Source organism: Ceratina calcarata, unplaced genomic scaffold (assembly GCF_001652005.2).
Source record: "Ceratina calcarata isolate Rehan_Ccalc_2016 unplaced genomic scaffold, ASM165200v1 scaffold741, whole genome shotgun sequence".
Lineage (NCBI taxonomy): Eukaryota > Metazoa > Arthropoda > Insecta > Hymenoptera > Apidae > Ceratina > Ceratina calcarata.
Window position 1 is genome coordinate 929 of NW_017178692.1, and position 16,462 is coordinate 17,390.

The window sequence follows — 16,462 nt, forward strand, 5'->3', positions numbered from 1 at the left end:
ATTTGTTTTCTTAATCTATAAGTTTTACATCTCAAAGGAATTTCTCTTAAACTTGTTCATATCTATTAAGTTTGAAAACTTTTCAAATTGCAAAATGTCGATTCGACCTTCAGTTCTACGAAGCTGGAACATTATACTATCTTGAAGAGAAAACTATTTTAATTCCATTTTTAACTTCCTCTCGGAAAATTAGATTGACGATCATACTCAGATAGATACGATAAGAATTTGAGAAGTATTTAAACAACTAGAAATTTATATGATATTACAATATTTTTGTATGTGGAAGTATATGAAAAGAATGTAAAATAAATAAAGAACGTTTCATGATCAGCGGAAAGTTTTGCCCAATTATTAAGTACCTGTATTCTACGTTATACGTAAGAAACCGCAACGAGGGTAAAATATATTTTTGGTTATCTACTGTTCGCAGTGAAAAGGGGATCACACTGTCCAGGGATCAAAGAGAGAAAGTAGATACACCGTACCATGAATAGGGGTCAGTTAGAAAGAATCTGATAGAAGGACTTAATTAAGGAGGTTTGGGCGTCAAAGGCTCTCGCAGAGGCTTTGCTGTGGGCAGAGGAAAAGAAAAAGAATAAACTGGTTTGAACGAAACGTTTGCGGGTCAGAGAACTACGACGTTGTGTGATTTCGAAAACTAATTACATAAAGTATATTACTAGCCCGGGGGTACCAAAGAGAGGAAGATAATTGTGTTAATTCGCAATTATCCCACTCGACGTTTTCTTCCTGGTCTCTTGCTTCTCGAAATAGTAAACAGAGGGGCAGAAACGTTCGTATCGATCCGCGAATTAACCGCGATTGATTGGCCTTGGCTGTTGATTGGAAAACTCGGTTAGATCTATGTTGCTCGTTATTGGCGTCCTACCTAGCAATTAGCATTAATCTCCGTCAGATATTTGTTTGGAGCATACTTGCCAATTGAATTCTGCGAACGACTAATTGTACAAGGGCGACAACAATTTGTACGATAAATATAGAATACCATTAATATATCGCACGTGTATGATGTTCAGCTGTCAATCATGTACCATCTTCATTTTTGCATAGTGTTGTATCCAGGGAAATGAAATTTGTGCATTATTTTCTATTTGAAAATTATATATAATTCTTAACAGTTACATTTTAAGTTTATTTAAGAAGTGCAATTTAAATTAATGCACGTTTTTATTTCAATGCTTTTCAAGCAATGGTTACATAGAATGAGATTAATTTAATTCTGATGTAAATCTTGCAGTAGTTTCGATTTGGATTCAATAATAATTTTAAGTCTTATCCTACAATCTTTAATTTTCACATTCATCGTTTTAAACATAAAAGTATTATGTCATTAAGAGTATGTACTCACCTCAAAACTCAGAAGACCACTGTGATCCTGGTCCAGAGTGTTGAAAACATAATGCGCGTACTGGCTAGTATTTGCTGAAAAATTAAACAAACATAGGAATTTTAATTAAAAAGAAACACAGAAATATTATTAATAATTGTCTTTAATAAATTCTACTATCTATTATTGAAGTAATAATATAAATTCTTTGGAAATTCTAATTGAATTATTACTCAAAGCTCGGCAATTATGATGCTGACAAGGTCCAAGTTTGGAAGCGAATAAATTAGAACTTGTTAATATTCTTTGGTCGTAAAGACGCAAATTCCCAATTTCTGCTATGGAACAAGTTTGTTTGTGAAAGAAAACACTTGTACTATAACGATATTGCGCGCGTTTACCACGGAACGCTGTATAAAAGTAGCCGTAAAAGCACTTCAATTTCTCAGATGGCGAGTAGTCTAAGGCCATCCTTGGCAGAAATCTTTCAAGATCCTCGAATTTAGAATAGTTCGTAAATTGAAACTGCTAACTACGCTCTTGCGTAATAGTGTCTGCCACTTGTCCGGAAAGGAGCGCTTTCGATTTAACCAGGAATTCGTGCTCGAAATTATTTAACATAAATACTGTTTTATTTTCCCTTAAGTGAGACGACGTTCACTATGATTTTGTACAGGAGAAATGCAATCATATCAGAGTAGGGAGACTCCCAATGAGCACACATTTAATCCAAACCAGTTTTTAATAACTATAAACGACTCTTTCTAACTGCGAACGTCCGAATCGTATACATATTTTTAGGAGAGTAATTGTAGTGAGAGACAGTCGTGTGTATTATTTCTTTCAAAATCAAGAAATATGTACACTCTCTTGCTCTCAAAATCTGACACCGATATAAATCAGAATCGATATACTTAACAACAGTCATGACCTTTTTTCGGTTCTTCGTAATTGTTTCGATCATGACCGATATAAAACAGTTTTGACACAGTTATTTTCGGAAGCTGTTCAATCTCTGAAAAAAAGTTCTTCAGGATCGTGTCACCGACACATAAGATATTTAAATGTCATTGTAATTTGTTATGCCGCTTAAGTTCTGAAATCGAGTATTGATTCACTTCATCATTTGCTAAATTTAATTAATGTGTTATGTACATACAGATGTACAATTTTGTACGTACGTAATTAATGAATTTAATTAATCTGTGTAAATTAATTGCTTTTTCAAATGCTCACAATCATTGCGTATTATTAATATGACAGATTGATAAATGAGTATTGGGAATTAAAACATATTGTTAATGTCATTAGTGTTAAAAACCAATTTTTATTTTTCGCTTATACAACTTTTGTGGGGAAAAGTATCCTTGTACTACTTATTCGCTAAATTTTTCAATTAATTACGATCATAGCGAGTTAAACAAACAAGCCCCGGTTAATTAGTAGATTTACAGTTCCTTTTAAGGAATTAATTTATCAAAAATCACCGGGCCGATAAATGAGTAAATTTAGTGCATCATAAATCTTTAGGCCGCCGATATTAGTTAGATTAAAACGTCTTTAAAAAGTCATATATAATGTGATTATATCAAGCGTATACGTCATATAAAGTACTCATCAATGTTTGAGTAGATATTCCGGCTTTCCGGCGGTCTATAAAGATTAAGACAATCATAGATGTAATTGAAATTTACGAAGAGTAATGTATTTGATTTGGAAATTACAAAGATAATGTTTAATATATGTTTCGTGTTGCAGATTTTTCGTGAAGCAACGTTAAGGAATGTAAATCAACAGCATTGTCTCTCTTAACCAGAAGTCTCGGAGGTAGCGTTTCAATTGAAAGGATTCGTCTAAAGTCTAAAGTCTAGAAATTAGTACACGGTCCTTCTGGCGAATTATCACAGTGGGATTCTTGTACCTGGTCCGGTGGGGGTAAAGTAGATTAACTCGTCAAAGTTGTCGAGCTCGCGCGAATTGGGCTTCCAGTGGAAAATGGACTCTGCTGTTTTCCGACGCCCCAATAATCAGAAATTAGTTTTGTTCTCCCACGCGCGATCAAATTATTCATAAGATAATTTTCTCCATGTTCGTTACTTTACGGACGTGCGAATATATCCACACATTATTTGAGTTATTTATTAAAATATGAAATAATTATTTACACGTTTCGTCTCGACGTCGATTTCGCTGATTTTTCAATACATTGTTTAGAGGACCCAACTTGCAAATATTTTGGAAACGAAAGGCCAAGCGGCGCTAACATGTAATCATGTCTCTGACAACATATTAAATAATCAGCAAAATCGGTGTGAGACCAAACTTCTAAATAATTACTAAAATAATTGTATAACACGTTAGCTTGAATTCATGACATTTTATTTGATTTTCAGTTCAGTTTATTAGTTCCTAGAATTTATAGATGATCAAAGTCGAATGTGTTTGTACAGTTTCGGTTCTGAACGCATCATGTTGACGATGCACAACTCTACGTGTACACGAATTTCTACATAGTTTACCGAGACTGTACAAACGAACGATACTACCTTAGACACAGGTACTGAACCAGGCTTTTGCAAGATCAGAAGTTCGTCTATCAATATTAAAAAATAACCATTCTACGGTCTTAACAGGCAAATATTCGGTTATTGCAAAGAAAATTATTAAGAATTAACATGAATGAAATGTAATATAATGAATATATGATTTTCAATGGCGGTCAGTAATTTCTGAACATTTTATAAATGATCGAAGATACATTTAATCTTGCGCGAAAACAAAATTCTTGAAATGTTCTTCTCTGTAAAGAGAACAAGACTACAGGGACGCTTGCGTTTAAAAGTAGAGTGGTGATATTTTCATGGAGAAAGACTGCTCTGAGACCGAATTCTTCAACAGGAAACTTTAGCTACCATTGGGAATTTTTATTTATTTTACACAGTTAGAACTTGGAATAATTTAGGTTCCTGTCAATACGAGAAGTTTGTAAAACGTTACACAAATATTTCTTATATAATCAGAGAATATATAAAAGTTAATAGGCTTTCTGACGTTAAAGAAATAAATAATAAATAAAATAAATAAATTAATAGTTAAAAGAATATGAATTACTAATACTAAAATTTTATATACTCAACCACGTACGAAATTTTACTCATGGAAATTGTATGTATGTACATAGTAGGAAGTGGAATAACAAATGCCGCAGTGATAAAGCAAGGAATGTTTTGGTAGAGGAACAGAAGTTTAGAGGAGAAACTCGTATTTTCCATTCAAGGATTTGGGGCGTTATATGTACGTACTCTTTGGGAGAATGGAAATGGATATCTATTGAATACTAACAATAACTTTTCTCACTTCCGTTTCTTCTGATCTCCGTGTTCCGTTTCTTACTACTTTTGAATAAGTTTTCTGTTTACAATGAAGAAATCTAAGAAACTATATTATAAGATAACTCCGTTTGCCAAGGACTCGTTTAAATGTATTTTTCTATCAAAGCGATATCTCAAAAAGACTTAAATAATGACGCAATTCTATAAGAAAGATTTTCCACTCTTCCACAACTTCGCTACTTTATTAATTCCTTATTTCCTTCTATGAAAGAACGTTATTATAGGTAAAAGGAAGTATTGATGGTATTCAATTTCTGTAATAACAAACATTTCACTGAATCGAAATAATTTCTTGTGTATAAATATCTAAACGGAATAGTAAACAGGTGCGTTACAGATAATTTATGGAATCAAATGGCTATTCGTTAGATATGTATGCACTAGTTATGAATGACATTAGTTACCGCAAACAAGTGCTACCTATATGGCAAAGTCGTTATTGAGCGATACGTTATCGCGTTGTCGCAATTCATCTTTTTAACTTTGAACTATCGATCCGAAACGCATGTCCTCCTCTCGTTGAACGTCCTCTCTCTCTCTGTCAGTTCTGAAGATACAAATCTCATTTCGTTGCACGGCACAGGCCCCTGGTTACACACGACAGTTTTGTTTACCTTTTCCAGACGTGGCTACAGAATCTTTAGATAAATAGAAACATATTTCTCTTTGATAAGAAACAGGGATAAACGCTTGCGGCGAATCACTTCGACCTGCACGGATTCGCGAACCCTTATGAACAAACATATACATGTATACTATATCTCAGAATCGTATTTTTACAAGGACTGGAGGTAATGAGATGGAGGATCCATTTTTCTTTGGCTTTTTGTGACGTAAATTTTATTATAAATAATGCAGACATGGTTGACAGATTTACTAACAATAAATGCCTGTAGTTCTCCATCATGACGTCTACGAATGGCATTCTAGCAATTGGAGGCTTGTTATCAACTACAAAAAGTTGTCTCAAATGGAAAGTAAGAGATATAGTATAGAGAAGAAAGTGGTTAAAAAGAAGAAAATCTTACTTACGAGTAACATTATCACCTATAAATTGATTATTTACTTAAGGGAACCTAACGGTTGAAACTTTTACCCATACAAGAAGGAAAAACGATAACAGTAGACGCATCCCGTAATCTTAAGTTTTACTCTTGGGTCTCCTAAGCGTTATTACAAACGCTCCGGTTTGCTTATAGGAGACTGACCTGTGCATAATAATTTTGAAATGAAAAATATGTTACGCAGTAGCAAGTTTAATACGATAGTGTTTTTAGTTTACAATTTACTTTGTTCTTTACTGAGATAACGAGCTTAGTATCGGTATAATTTCACAAATGTATCACAGTATGTAGTTGTGTGATTTTCTGCACTCGTTTGGGAAAATGTTTCCAACTTTCGTACGCGAATAAAATTGTCCCCACGAGTTCCATTTACACACCAAATCTATGGACGTGTCGTTTGTGTTTCGTTTCCCTCATTACACGTATTCTTCATATTTTTTGTACATCCAATTTTTCTAATAATACATAAAATCCATCATCTAATTGTTAGTGTAATCTCGAAGAAAAAACCATTGCAGATTTGCTCAGTAATCAAGAAACAATTTGTAATGTAAGGAAATATTTGATGATTGAAGTGTATGGAAGAATGAAAACAAGTGAAACATCCACTAAGTTTCGTTAGTTTTATTTTCTTTTCAGCCTTTAACATTTCTTGAGTCCCTGATGTTTGTCGACCATAAATTTTCTCTCGTATTTTTTTCTTATGTTGAGCAGCACACAAATCACGATATTGGTACGACATGCAGTAAAGCCGTAAAATCTTTCAGGAAGAAAAATTGTCACTGTCAGAGAAACGAGGTTTGTCACTATGTACTTATTGTTGCGTGCAAAGTAGTTCGATGTTTTTTAGTCATGTTCGCTTCCTGCTAACAAAAACATTTTAAATCGATACTTTCAATCAGATTGCATAAAAACCTTGATGCTCACGTAGGAATTACTTTAAAAAGGAAAAAACGGTGGAAAAATTTGATGTGTATTATTTTTTGTGCATGAACGTATTATTTTTTATATTTATACCAAAATTTAACTTCTGTCACTGGTGCAATGCCATCAATTTTTTTTTACTGCAGATTTATAGCTCAGAGGATTTACCAGAGACTTACTTTTTGTGAACAATTTTTTGCGCCGTTCTTACGCTTCAGTTATTTTTTGTACAATTTGATTTAAAGAGTGGACTGTCGAGGTAACGAGTTAATGTAAATACTGAAAGTTAATGGATTCCCTTTACTCCAGTAAAAGACTATTTAAATTAGCAGCTTTCTACTTAGTTATTTGAAGATTGTTCAAATTTATCTTTAATTTGGGTTAAAAATTGTTAATTTCCTTTAATTACAGTACAAGGCGTTACACACTTAATTCTCAACTGGTTATTATAAGATTGTAGTGACATGTTCCTCGTCACTTTTTATAGTTACGTGAAAATTGCTATTTCCTTTTTGCTGATACTCAACACGCGATAATTAAAAAGTGGAAAATTGATCTGTCAATCAAAAAAATATAGTGACATTTTTGGAGCGATTTTATGAATGTAGCATGTCATTCACGACATACGTGTATACAGTGCATGTCATAACCAGGCTGCAGACTGACGAATTATTTCACTCAATTTGTAAAAAGCGTCAGCTCTCGATATAAAAACGATTCAAACAGAATTTCGTGACATTCATTAAAAAAAAAACATTCTACGTACAATTTATATTTTTATAAGATTTAACTGAGCAATTAGTAACACTTTCTCAACGAAAAGAAGTAAAAATTGCACGTGTGCCATATCAATCCTCGACTGACAATGCAATCGTTCATCTTCATTGTCAATAGAGTTTGAAATAAGCGTTTTTAAGAGTTACCCGAATACCTTGAAAAGCCGTGGAACATTCAAAATCGATAGGAAACTATCCGTCGGCGAATATCGATATCGTTTATACGGACGGATAAAGGGGAGTGCTGAAACGCTGACCGATTTTGATATGAGAGCTTGTTACCATGGTAACTATATCTGCGTCCGACGAAACACCACGAGGTTATTTGCTCTATTCGATTGTGCTTTCCTTTCCCTTTGTATTTTTCTTTCCCGAGTACCCATCGCCTATCATACGCATATATCTCTCTCCTATTGTTTATGCTTTCCGACAAAACTTCCCGTTACTGTGGAACGAAGCGAATTTAAATGCGAGTACACGCCTCGGATAAACAAAGATAAACTGAATTCGCTCGGCTCTTTAAATTCAAATCCTTTTACCGGGATGTAAAATAGTTCCCTAACAGCTATTGCTTGCTAGGCATCATATTTTATAGTATATTCGATTTAAAATTAAATTAAAAAATGGCAACCACTATTCTATCGTGCATTTTATGAAACTGATTTTATATTTAAAGTTATTCTAATTTGTACAGTAATCAGTATTTCTAATTTTTCCTCGGGACGTGCGCACGTTGTTATGAACTGGAAACTGAAAATGCACACAAGTATGGAAACTATGTACGAACTGTTGCTTATAGCTATTTGATGGCTTATTCTATTATAAGCAGGATTGCAGCATTTGAAAGTTAAATGCGCACTTACGCGTGTTCAGCACTAAACCAGACAGCGAAAAAGTTAGACGAGAACTTCATATTATTTATTTCATGATATTATTATACTCGAGACCTCTTGCTTCTCTCGGGCATTATTTACCTTAAAAGCAGCGCGCAATAGAAATGGAATTCTAACTGCATCTTTAACTGATGCAAACATGCATCTCGTCATTGTTATTTTTATTTAGTTGCGTCTATACTGTATAATAAAACATGTACAAGAAGAATGATGATTGAATAATTTATTGTTATTTCACAGTTTATAGGAATATGTTACACAACAAAATTTGAAACGTTACATAAAAATGTTTTGTTACATAATGTAGAGGCAGCTTTGTTTCTTAAAAATTTTTGTAAGTGACTGAACTTCATGTACAATATCAATCACTGTATGTTAGGACTATTACTCAATGAGTTTACTATTACCTTCGAAAATGATAAAAACAGCGTGTAAAAAATAGTATATAGGTCAATCCAAACTCTAAGTCACAGAGGATTAAGATTGTTCGCTTTTCCTCCCGTGTGTACATCGTTAATTAAAACTGTGGTAACATTTTTCAGATATTATACCGTAATGCACCTACCTCCTTGCGGAAAGAACTGTGAGTAGATGCACTTGAAAGTTTCCTCTCTGACGACTCCCGTGGGACATTCTGCTTTGAAACCACGATATATTCTCTTCAGCTCTGCCTCCGTGAATCTCGTGGCCCGACAAAGACTCGCCAAAGAGTCAGGTCTGTATCTGGGTGTCTGTTCCTCTTCGTATTCCGAATCTGAAAAATGGAAATCAAAGATCCCTCTGTTAACAACATGATAAACAAAATACTGCAATTAATAAATATATCACGAAGTTCATTTTAAAAATATACTTTACTACATTACATCACAACAATTATGTTTTAAATTGTGTTTTATTAAACTGTTTGTTTCATTCTAAAGATTGTGTGCAGCTCTAATTGTTCATCTCCTTTTATTTATCGAATACACGTAATTTAATATTTCACAGCGTTCACGTTTACATTGGGTTTGTATTATCTACAATTAACTATCAGTAGTTGATGTATAATAGCAATATTTGCGAAATATAGACTCATCCAAGCTGTCCGAAATGTTATCTACAGTTATCAGGGATGTGCACGTCTGATCCTACACGATACATTACTACTAGAAGCAGTAATAGCAGTATACAGTAATACATACAGTACAAACATATCGCTAAAAGTGATCGCATTGGACGTTTAAGACAAATAAACTTTAAAATCAATCCTATTTGTGATTAATGTATTATAAAGACTAGCAAGTCGTAAAAAAAATTCGCATGAACAATTAAATTGTTATATTTTGTTAAACTTGTTATTATAAAAACAGAATAAATGCATTCACGTATTAAATTAAGATTTAAATTAAGTCAACACAGTGAAGAAAATAATTTTTAAACATTCATAGCAACCACAGAAACAAGTAAAACACTGATGCAGCATAGAATGGAACGTCTTGATCGAAGAGGACATGTGGAAGAAAAAGTGTATCTAAGACAGGACTATTTTATTTCAGAGATTTCAAAATGTAATGTTTATGTATATCCTAGTTTAATGTAATATTAACGAGAAATACAACGTTCATGCGATTGTTTGCTCCAAGTCAGATCTCGAAACCCTAAGTTTATGATAAACGTAGAATACGTGCACAGGAAGCCGAAACTAAGCTGAAATAAACTTTACATAAATTTGAATTTCGTAACACTGGATACACATAATGCTAATCTATAGGGACCTTATATTACTGATATATTGATATGTATAATGCTTAGAATTCCCCATAGTAATGTACGTTACCTTAGTTTACCAGGTAAAGATGTAGTTAACACGATCAAAATTAGGTATTATCTTTTTTCTTATAGATAATGAATTTTTCCAAAAGCTCCCAGTTTGTAAATTTTTTTAATTCGTCTATAAAATTCATTACCAGATGTTTGTAGCTGCACGATTGAACTTAAGTTCTTTAATAATACGAATTTAAATATATTTTTTTTTATATATTTTGAATCTTCTTTAGTTTTAAAATTGTTAACCACAGAAATAAAGTGCAACATATTGAAAAAAGTGTAATCATTCCGTTCGGAATTTATTTGATGTTTCATTGATGGTTGATGTTACCACGTCAAGGAGACTGCGTCAAGTGATTGCTACTTTCAATATCAATCGGGACAGATGGAAAGAGGCGTATACGATGGACGATAAAAATTATGAGATATGAAAAACGTAGGGGAAACAGGGCGCCGTTCACATTTCATTCGCCTTTCCGATATTAGATCTTATAAGAGACGAGGCGCATCTATTGCGGAACATATTTTGTCTTCCCGTAACAATAATCTGCGCGTGCTTGATGTTCAGACGGATCTGTTCCTATTCTGTGATCAGAAAACGAGGAGCCATGCAACTCTGGTTTCTATCGAAAAAGTATATCGATCTCTGATGGAACTATCTGCTCGCTGTCGAGTGTTGTAACACGTGTTCGTTTTCTAAATGAAACGTCAAAATGATTCTTGTACAATGGGAGCTCAGCTTTAAGTTCACTACTATCTGTCTCAAAATATTTTCTACGGACGGTATTACATATTTGTTCTTTTCCATATACAATTTAAAATAGTACATCGCATATTATTAAAGGAGTCAAAAATTAAATATTATATTTTAAATATTTCTTTCATTCCATTTTTTTTATAATTACGTACGAAATAAATCTGGATAATATAAGGAAAGCGAAATATTTAAATGAAGTACATGCACAATTTAAATAGATACGAGAATTGGAGTTACACATACAATTATATCATGCAATTTATTTACAATTTTTAATGACGTATACATGTTTTTGATAGAATCAACTTTTAAACAGTATCGGTGTAACGTATTTCTTTCACAGATTCATCAAGATCTACGTTTGAATGTATAATATATATTCACTTTCAGCTCTTAAATGTACCTACCGTATGTACATTGTATGTATCCGCCGGTGTTCGCGTGCAGGTGGTAGAAGAAAGAGTACATTCGTTAAGACGAACATGCGGAGAGTGCTACGAACCCAATTTACGTGCTTCCTTTACCCGTAAATTTCTTGTCGTATAACCTCCTCAATACCAAAGAGAACCTAGTCTGCTTCTGTATTGAAGTATGAAATTTATTTTCCTCGTGGAAAATTCATCTTCAATGCTTCATTGCGCCAGAATTCGAAATTTCAAATTAACGGTTATTTGGCGTATTTACAACTCAAACAATGATTTAATTAAACGTTGCCAAAAAAGATAAAAATAGAAATGGAAATTATATCAAACGCATACGCAGTAAAAGTTTCAGTATAAAGAGTTCTAAGCTCACGTGAGCTTCCCTTTGTAAGCATTTTAATTTATTTCTCGTCATAAGCAAAGTAGCACGTCATGGTATTTCTTTTTAACATTTTAGCACTTCGCTGGTTATAACAGTTTAGTTGAACCATTCTGAACAGGTAGGTAATTAACATTTTTCTGGTGGCAACAAAGGAATTCTAATCGTGTGTAATCGACACGTATAGACGATTCACCAATCACGGCGAGCGTATACATGGAACATGTGCGTTCGCATGTTTTAAATGAATTTTCCGCGAATGGCGTTGCAACCTATTGTCAGGCTGTTTCGATGCCCACCGACGTATGCTTTTATTCGTTTCGATTCAACGAGGTGTTGAATTGTACAGCCCGGAAAATGCTTTTGAGAATTCAGTTACCTTCCACGCGAACGAAAGTCGCTGGCTTACGAGTAATGAGAAAGGAATCTATTGGAAACTGTACTGTTCCTTTAATAGAATTTATCGACATACTCATTTTCATATTATTTTCATATTAAAAATTAATCTTGCTTTTTGTAAGATTAATAGACAAATACACGATCAATGTGTTTTCAAATAATTACAAGTATATTTCGCAGTAAAAAGTACATAATTTTAATTTTGAAAGACAGAATGACAAGTCAATGAATTTTAGGGTATAATTTAAGCACACTATTCTGTCTGTAATTATAATGTTACCAATTCATACAATCAAGTTTTAAACATTATAAGTCAGAAGCGATAAGAGGATTTCCAAGTAAGGTAGTAAATTCTTTATAAGTTTTACACGGAGGAGCAGAAGGGTGGAGTAATGATCGTCATTTACGAAAAGAAAGTCGATCGAAGTTGAAAGTCGAACACAAGAACCTTTGAAACACGTAAAACATTGGTGAACGTGCGTTTACACCGATGGAAGCATACTGGAGTCATGCAACATAGATGACTAGGTAAAGCACGTGAGCAACTCGAGAGGCAACAGTGGCTCAAGAGACTTACACGTTTCCGGAAAATGTGTTTCAACCACTTCATGAGATACGATTCGAGCATACCGCCGAGTATACGATAAATTGCACGAAGTTTATGAAACGTAGATATTTGCGTCGCGAGATATTGGTCTACTTGAACCCCGAATGCACTTTTGGTGTAAGTCAAAAATTACGATCAGCTAGTACATTTTCATATTTAATTTATCATTATTTTATCATATTACGAGGATCAATTTTAACCCTCTCGATACCAAAGCTGATTTTAGTCGGTACAATAGTGAATGAAACACAGTGTTTCATTTTATATCAAGAACTTTTGCACTAATACAATACATACAATTTATCAAGCTCTACAAAGTTGTACTAATTTTCTAATGGCAAACGAAATATTCGATCAATTCTGTTTTGCTACAGAAAATACTTTTGAAATTTATCGAAATACCTAAAGCGAATTTGACGCCGGTCCAGGCCTGCCGAACGTAATTGATCAGCCTTCTGTAGAGTGGCCTCGGCGGTCTTTTCGTCGACGTGCCCTCCTCTTCATCACCTGGCTCGTTGTCCAAGGCTCCCGGTGGAGGTCCCACGCCCGTTAGCGTTCCAACTTGATTCCTCTCGCCAAGGATGTTCACCACTTCCCGCAGCTCAGGCGCTACGCTCTGCAGTCCTGAAGAGTAATTCGCGGGGGCGACGCCTGAACCGAATAGGTTCGCGCCGCCCCCGCGACCTCTGCCACGGCCCCGGCTGCCTCGACCCCAAGTAGTACCGGTGCTACCTTCGAGATTTTATGCCGAGTTACGTTCAAATGCGATGGGGATTCCACAGCGTGTTTCCGCATGGGTGTGTGACGGTATGTAATAAAAAAGCATTTCTACGAATCGAGTTCGTGATTTACTTAAATTCAGGAGATGGTTTACGGAAATAAATGTAATGTTTAAAAAAACTAAAAATATTGTACATGTTAGATTGAGGAAAGGAAAGGTATAATAATAAATGCGAAAAGAAAATGTTTCTAACTATTCTTTTTCACAATTATTATTATTATACCAAGCTAGAGCTGAGTTATCAACGTTTAAAAAATGTATAGTGAGCGCGTTATGTGCATCTGGTTATAATACTTTCCAAAGTACTATTGGGTGCTACATTTTCTAGCTACATCGTGTCGTAACGTCCCACGTATCCAAAAGTTACACTCGACCAAAGTACGATATTATTACTCAGGTCGGCTGTCTCCTTGATCCCTCAGTTAGCTTATTTTCCTCAATTTATCACAGTTAGCTCGAACTCGAAGAACAGTATTTGCGTTTGCTGCCTTACACGCAACAGCGCAGCGGTCGGATGAAGCTAGTTGGAGGGAAGGAAGCTCGAGATCGTGCAGGAAGCCGGAGTTTCGAGATACTGACGTAACTTCTATCAAAACGTCAGTACAGATATATGTGGCTGAGGTATTTATCTATCCTCTAGACCAGAACAACGTGAAGACTAAAGCGAACATCGTTTAAAGGCGATGCTAGCGTTACCGCCAGGATATTGATGTTTTAGGTAAATCACGAGCCCGGATTCACTTTCTCGGTGGAGTTGTATGAACATAGCTGAATTTTTAACGAGAACACGGGAATACCGTTAAACGCTGAAACTTAATTTCAATTTCAGAAATTCATGGAATCAGTGTTAAAACATTCATGACGACGAAAAAGTTCAATTAGCGAGAATCTGAGAGTTATTGATCGCCCTAATGCCCCGTGGACGTTTTCCTCTTCCTCCGTTCACTGCTCAGAAGTAATTGGAATGTTCAAAATGTTTCTTGTTTGCAACTCGAATAATAGATTTCATTGAGATCTAATTTATTGCCATGTTGATCGAAATTCACAAAGGTGGAAATATTGACTGATATTAAAATTTTAATAAGAAAAGAATGAAATGAAAAAAATTATTACTTGGTTAAATATTTTTTTTCATACTTGAAGCAATTTCATTCTGTATTGACATTTTGCATAATTTCATTACATGATATTTATATACATGTCTTATTGTCGTGTCGTAGTGTGTAGCAGTAAATATAAAACGCAATAGTGTCCCTCAACCTTTCCCTCAATTTTAATAAATTAGGCAGATGAAATTGTATTTTAGACTGACATTTATCACAGTACAATATTCTGATTAATATATATATCTACGGAAGTCGCATTAATTCTAGGAAGATTCATTATGACTTCTATTTCAATGGTGCGTACGAATCAACGGACACTTGTTCCCATAAATCAGTGGGACATGTAATAAACATAATAAATGCGTCGACCTGCACAGGCGGCTGGTTTGCAATAAACATTGAATAATTGGAGATGATAGGTATAGAACACGAATTATGTCGGCGGATAATATCAGCGGACTCGGATTTATATTCGTACATGATATAAACGGTAATAGTGCTCAGAAATTAAATGGCGATAACGAGGTTAACTGATTACGAAATGAGAGAGTGGCGAAATAATATGTGACATTACTAATTACTTCTTTAATGATTTCAATTACGTAATTATGAGGCAATCATTTCGTGAAAGAGAGCATGTACTCTAATTAACGAAATCAATTATGGTTCTTTAAATAAAATAAGTCAATTTGCATAATAACCACTGCTGTATTTTACAATAAAAAAATAATGATATATTTTTAGGTCTCAATTTAATTGTCATTTTCTGCAGAGCATCATTATTGCTCTAAAAGAATTATGTCAGATTTAATTTCAGTCTATAAATACGTTCTACTTCCTATCTTCTATATTATTCAAAGAATTTATCAATTCTAAAAGATCAGAGATTTACAAAATTGAAATCAAAAACCTAATTTCTCGTTGACAACAGTGTATATATTTCAATGGATCTTATTTTTGGTAATAAAATGTATTGTTAACCGAGATATATCGTTTAAAGATAAAATTTAAAATCGACATTAATTTCTTACCAACCTAATACAATAGTTAACAAATATCTACATGTCTTTGATCACATAAATTCTTAATTGCGATCAGGACTTCGCTACGAGTGAGATATGGTCACAGTGTATGACCATTATGACCCAGATATCCTCTCGTACGGAATAAGATGGTTAGGCCTGCTTTAGAAGCAAAGTGCATCTCTAATAAGCACGATTATTAAATTGACCATACGATATAATCTCAATATACATATAACTTATTATGGTGGAAGCCTTTGTAATCTTGCTTGTATTAATTAGCGGTTTCGCAATTATACAATAATCAGCATGCGATAAATTTAATTAGTAAATGGGATAGTTATAAATATATAATAATTTTATGGTTTGCCTAATGGATTAGTTTAATGGACTCTGCTGATTCTATTTTGTGTATAACATAAATATTGCAAATTCCTTTATTAGGGTAGCGTATTTTTCCTTATCTGTTGTGTGCTCAACTTAATATGCTAATTTTATAATAATCATATTAAACTATTAAAATCAGAACTCTAGAATTTCAGTCCAACATATAAGTTTTATGTATCTTTTTAAACTATTCACGTTCTTTACATCCACCTTTTGTGTGTTTCGATCAATATTTGAATCCAATGTTCTCGTTTGCGTTTAGCCACAAGAATATATAACTGCAAAAGATTTAACGTGACGCGGATATGGCATAGTTTTAAATATTTTCATTAAAATACGTAAAAGGTATGTTCTTACATAATGTTGCATCCAATTTTTTCGTAATTGACGAAGCAC

General features: G+C 33.9%; 1 protein-coding gene across 1 annotated transcript in view; it reads right to left on the bottom strand.

Annotated features, from left to right (window-relative positions):
- Nucleotides 1–1,372: 1,372 nt before the first annotated feature.
- Nucleotides 1,373–16,462, bottom strand: part of LOC108630413 (cell death regulator Aven-like) — a gene marked incomplete at both ends in the record, with an annotated part of 18,414 nt that continues 3,324 nt past the window's right edge. The window contains 3 exons of the mRNA XM_026818052.1: nt 1,373–1,446; nt 8,966–9,154; nt 13,173–13,502. Coding sequence (XP_026673853.1) covers nt 1,373–1,446; nt 8,966–9,154; nt 13,173–13,502 — 593 coding nt within the window. The remainder of the gene's footprint in view (nt 1,447–8,965; nt 9,155–13,172; nt 13,503–16,462) is intronic.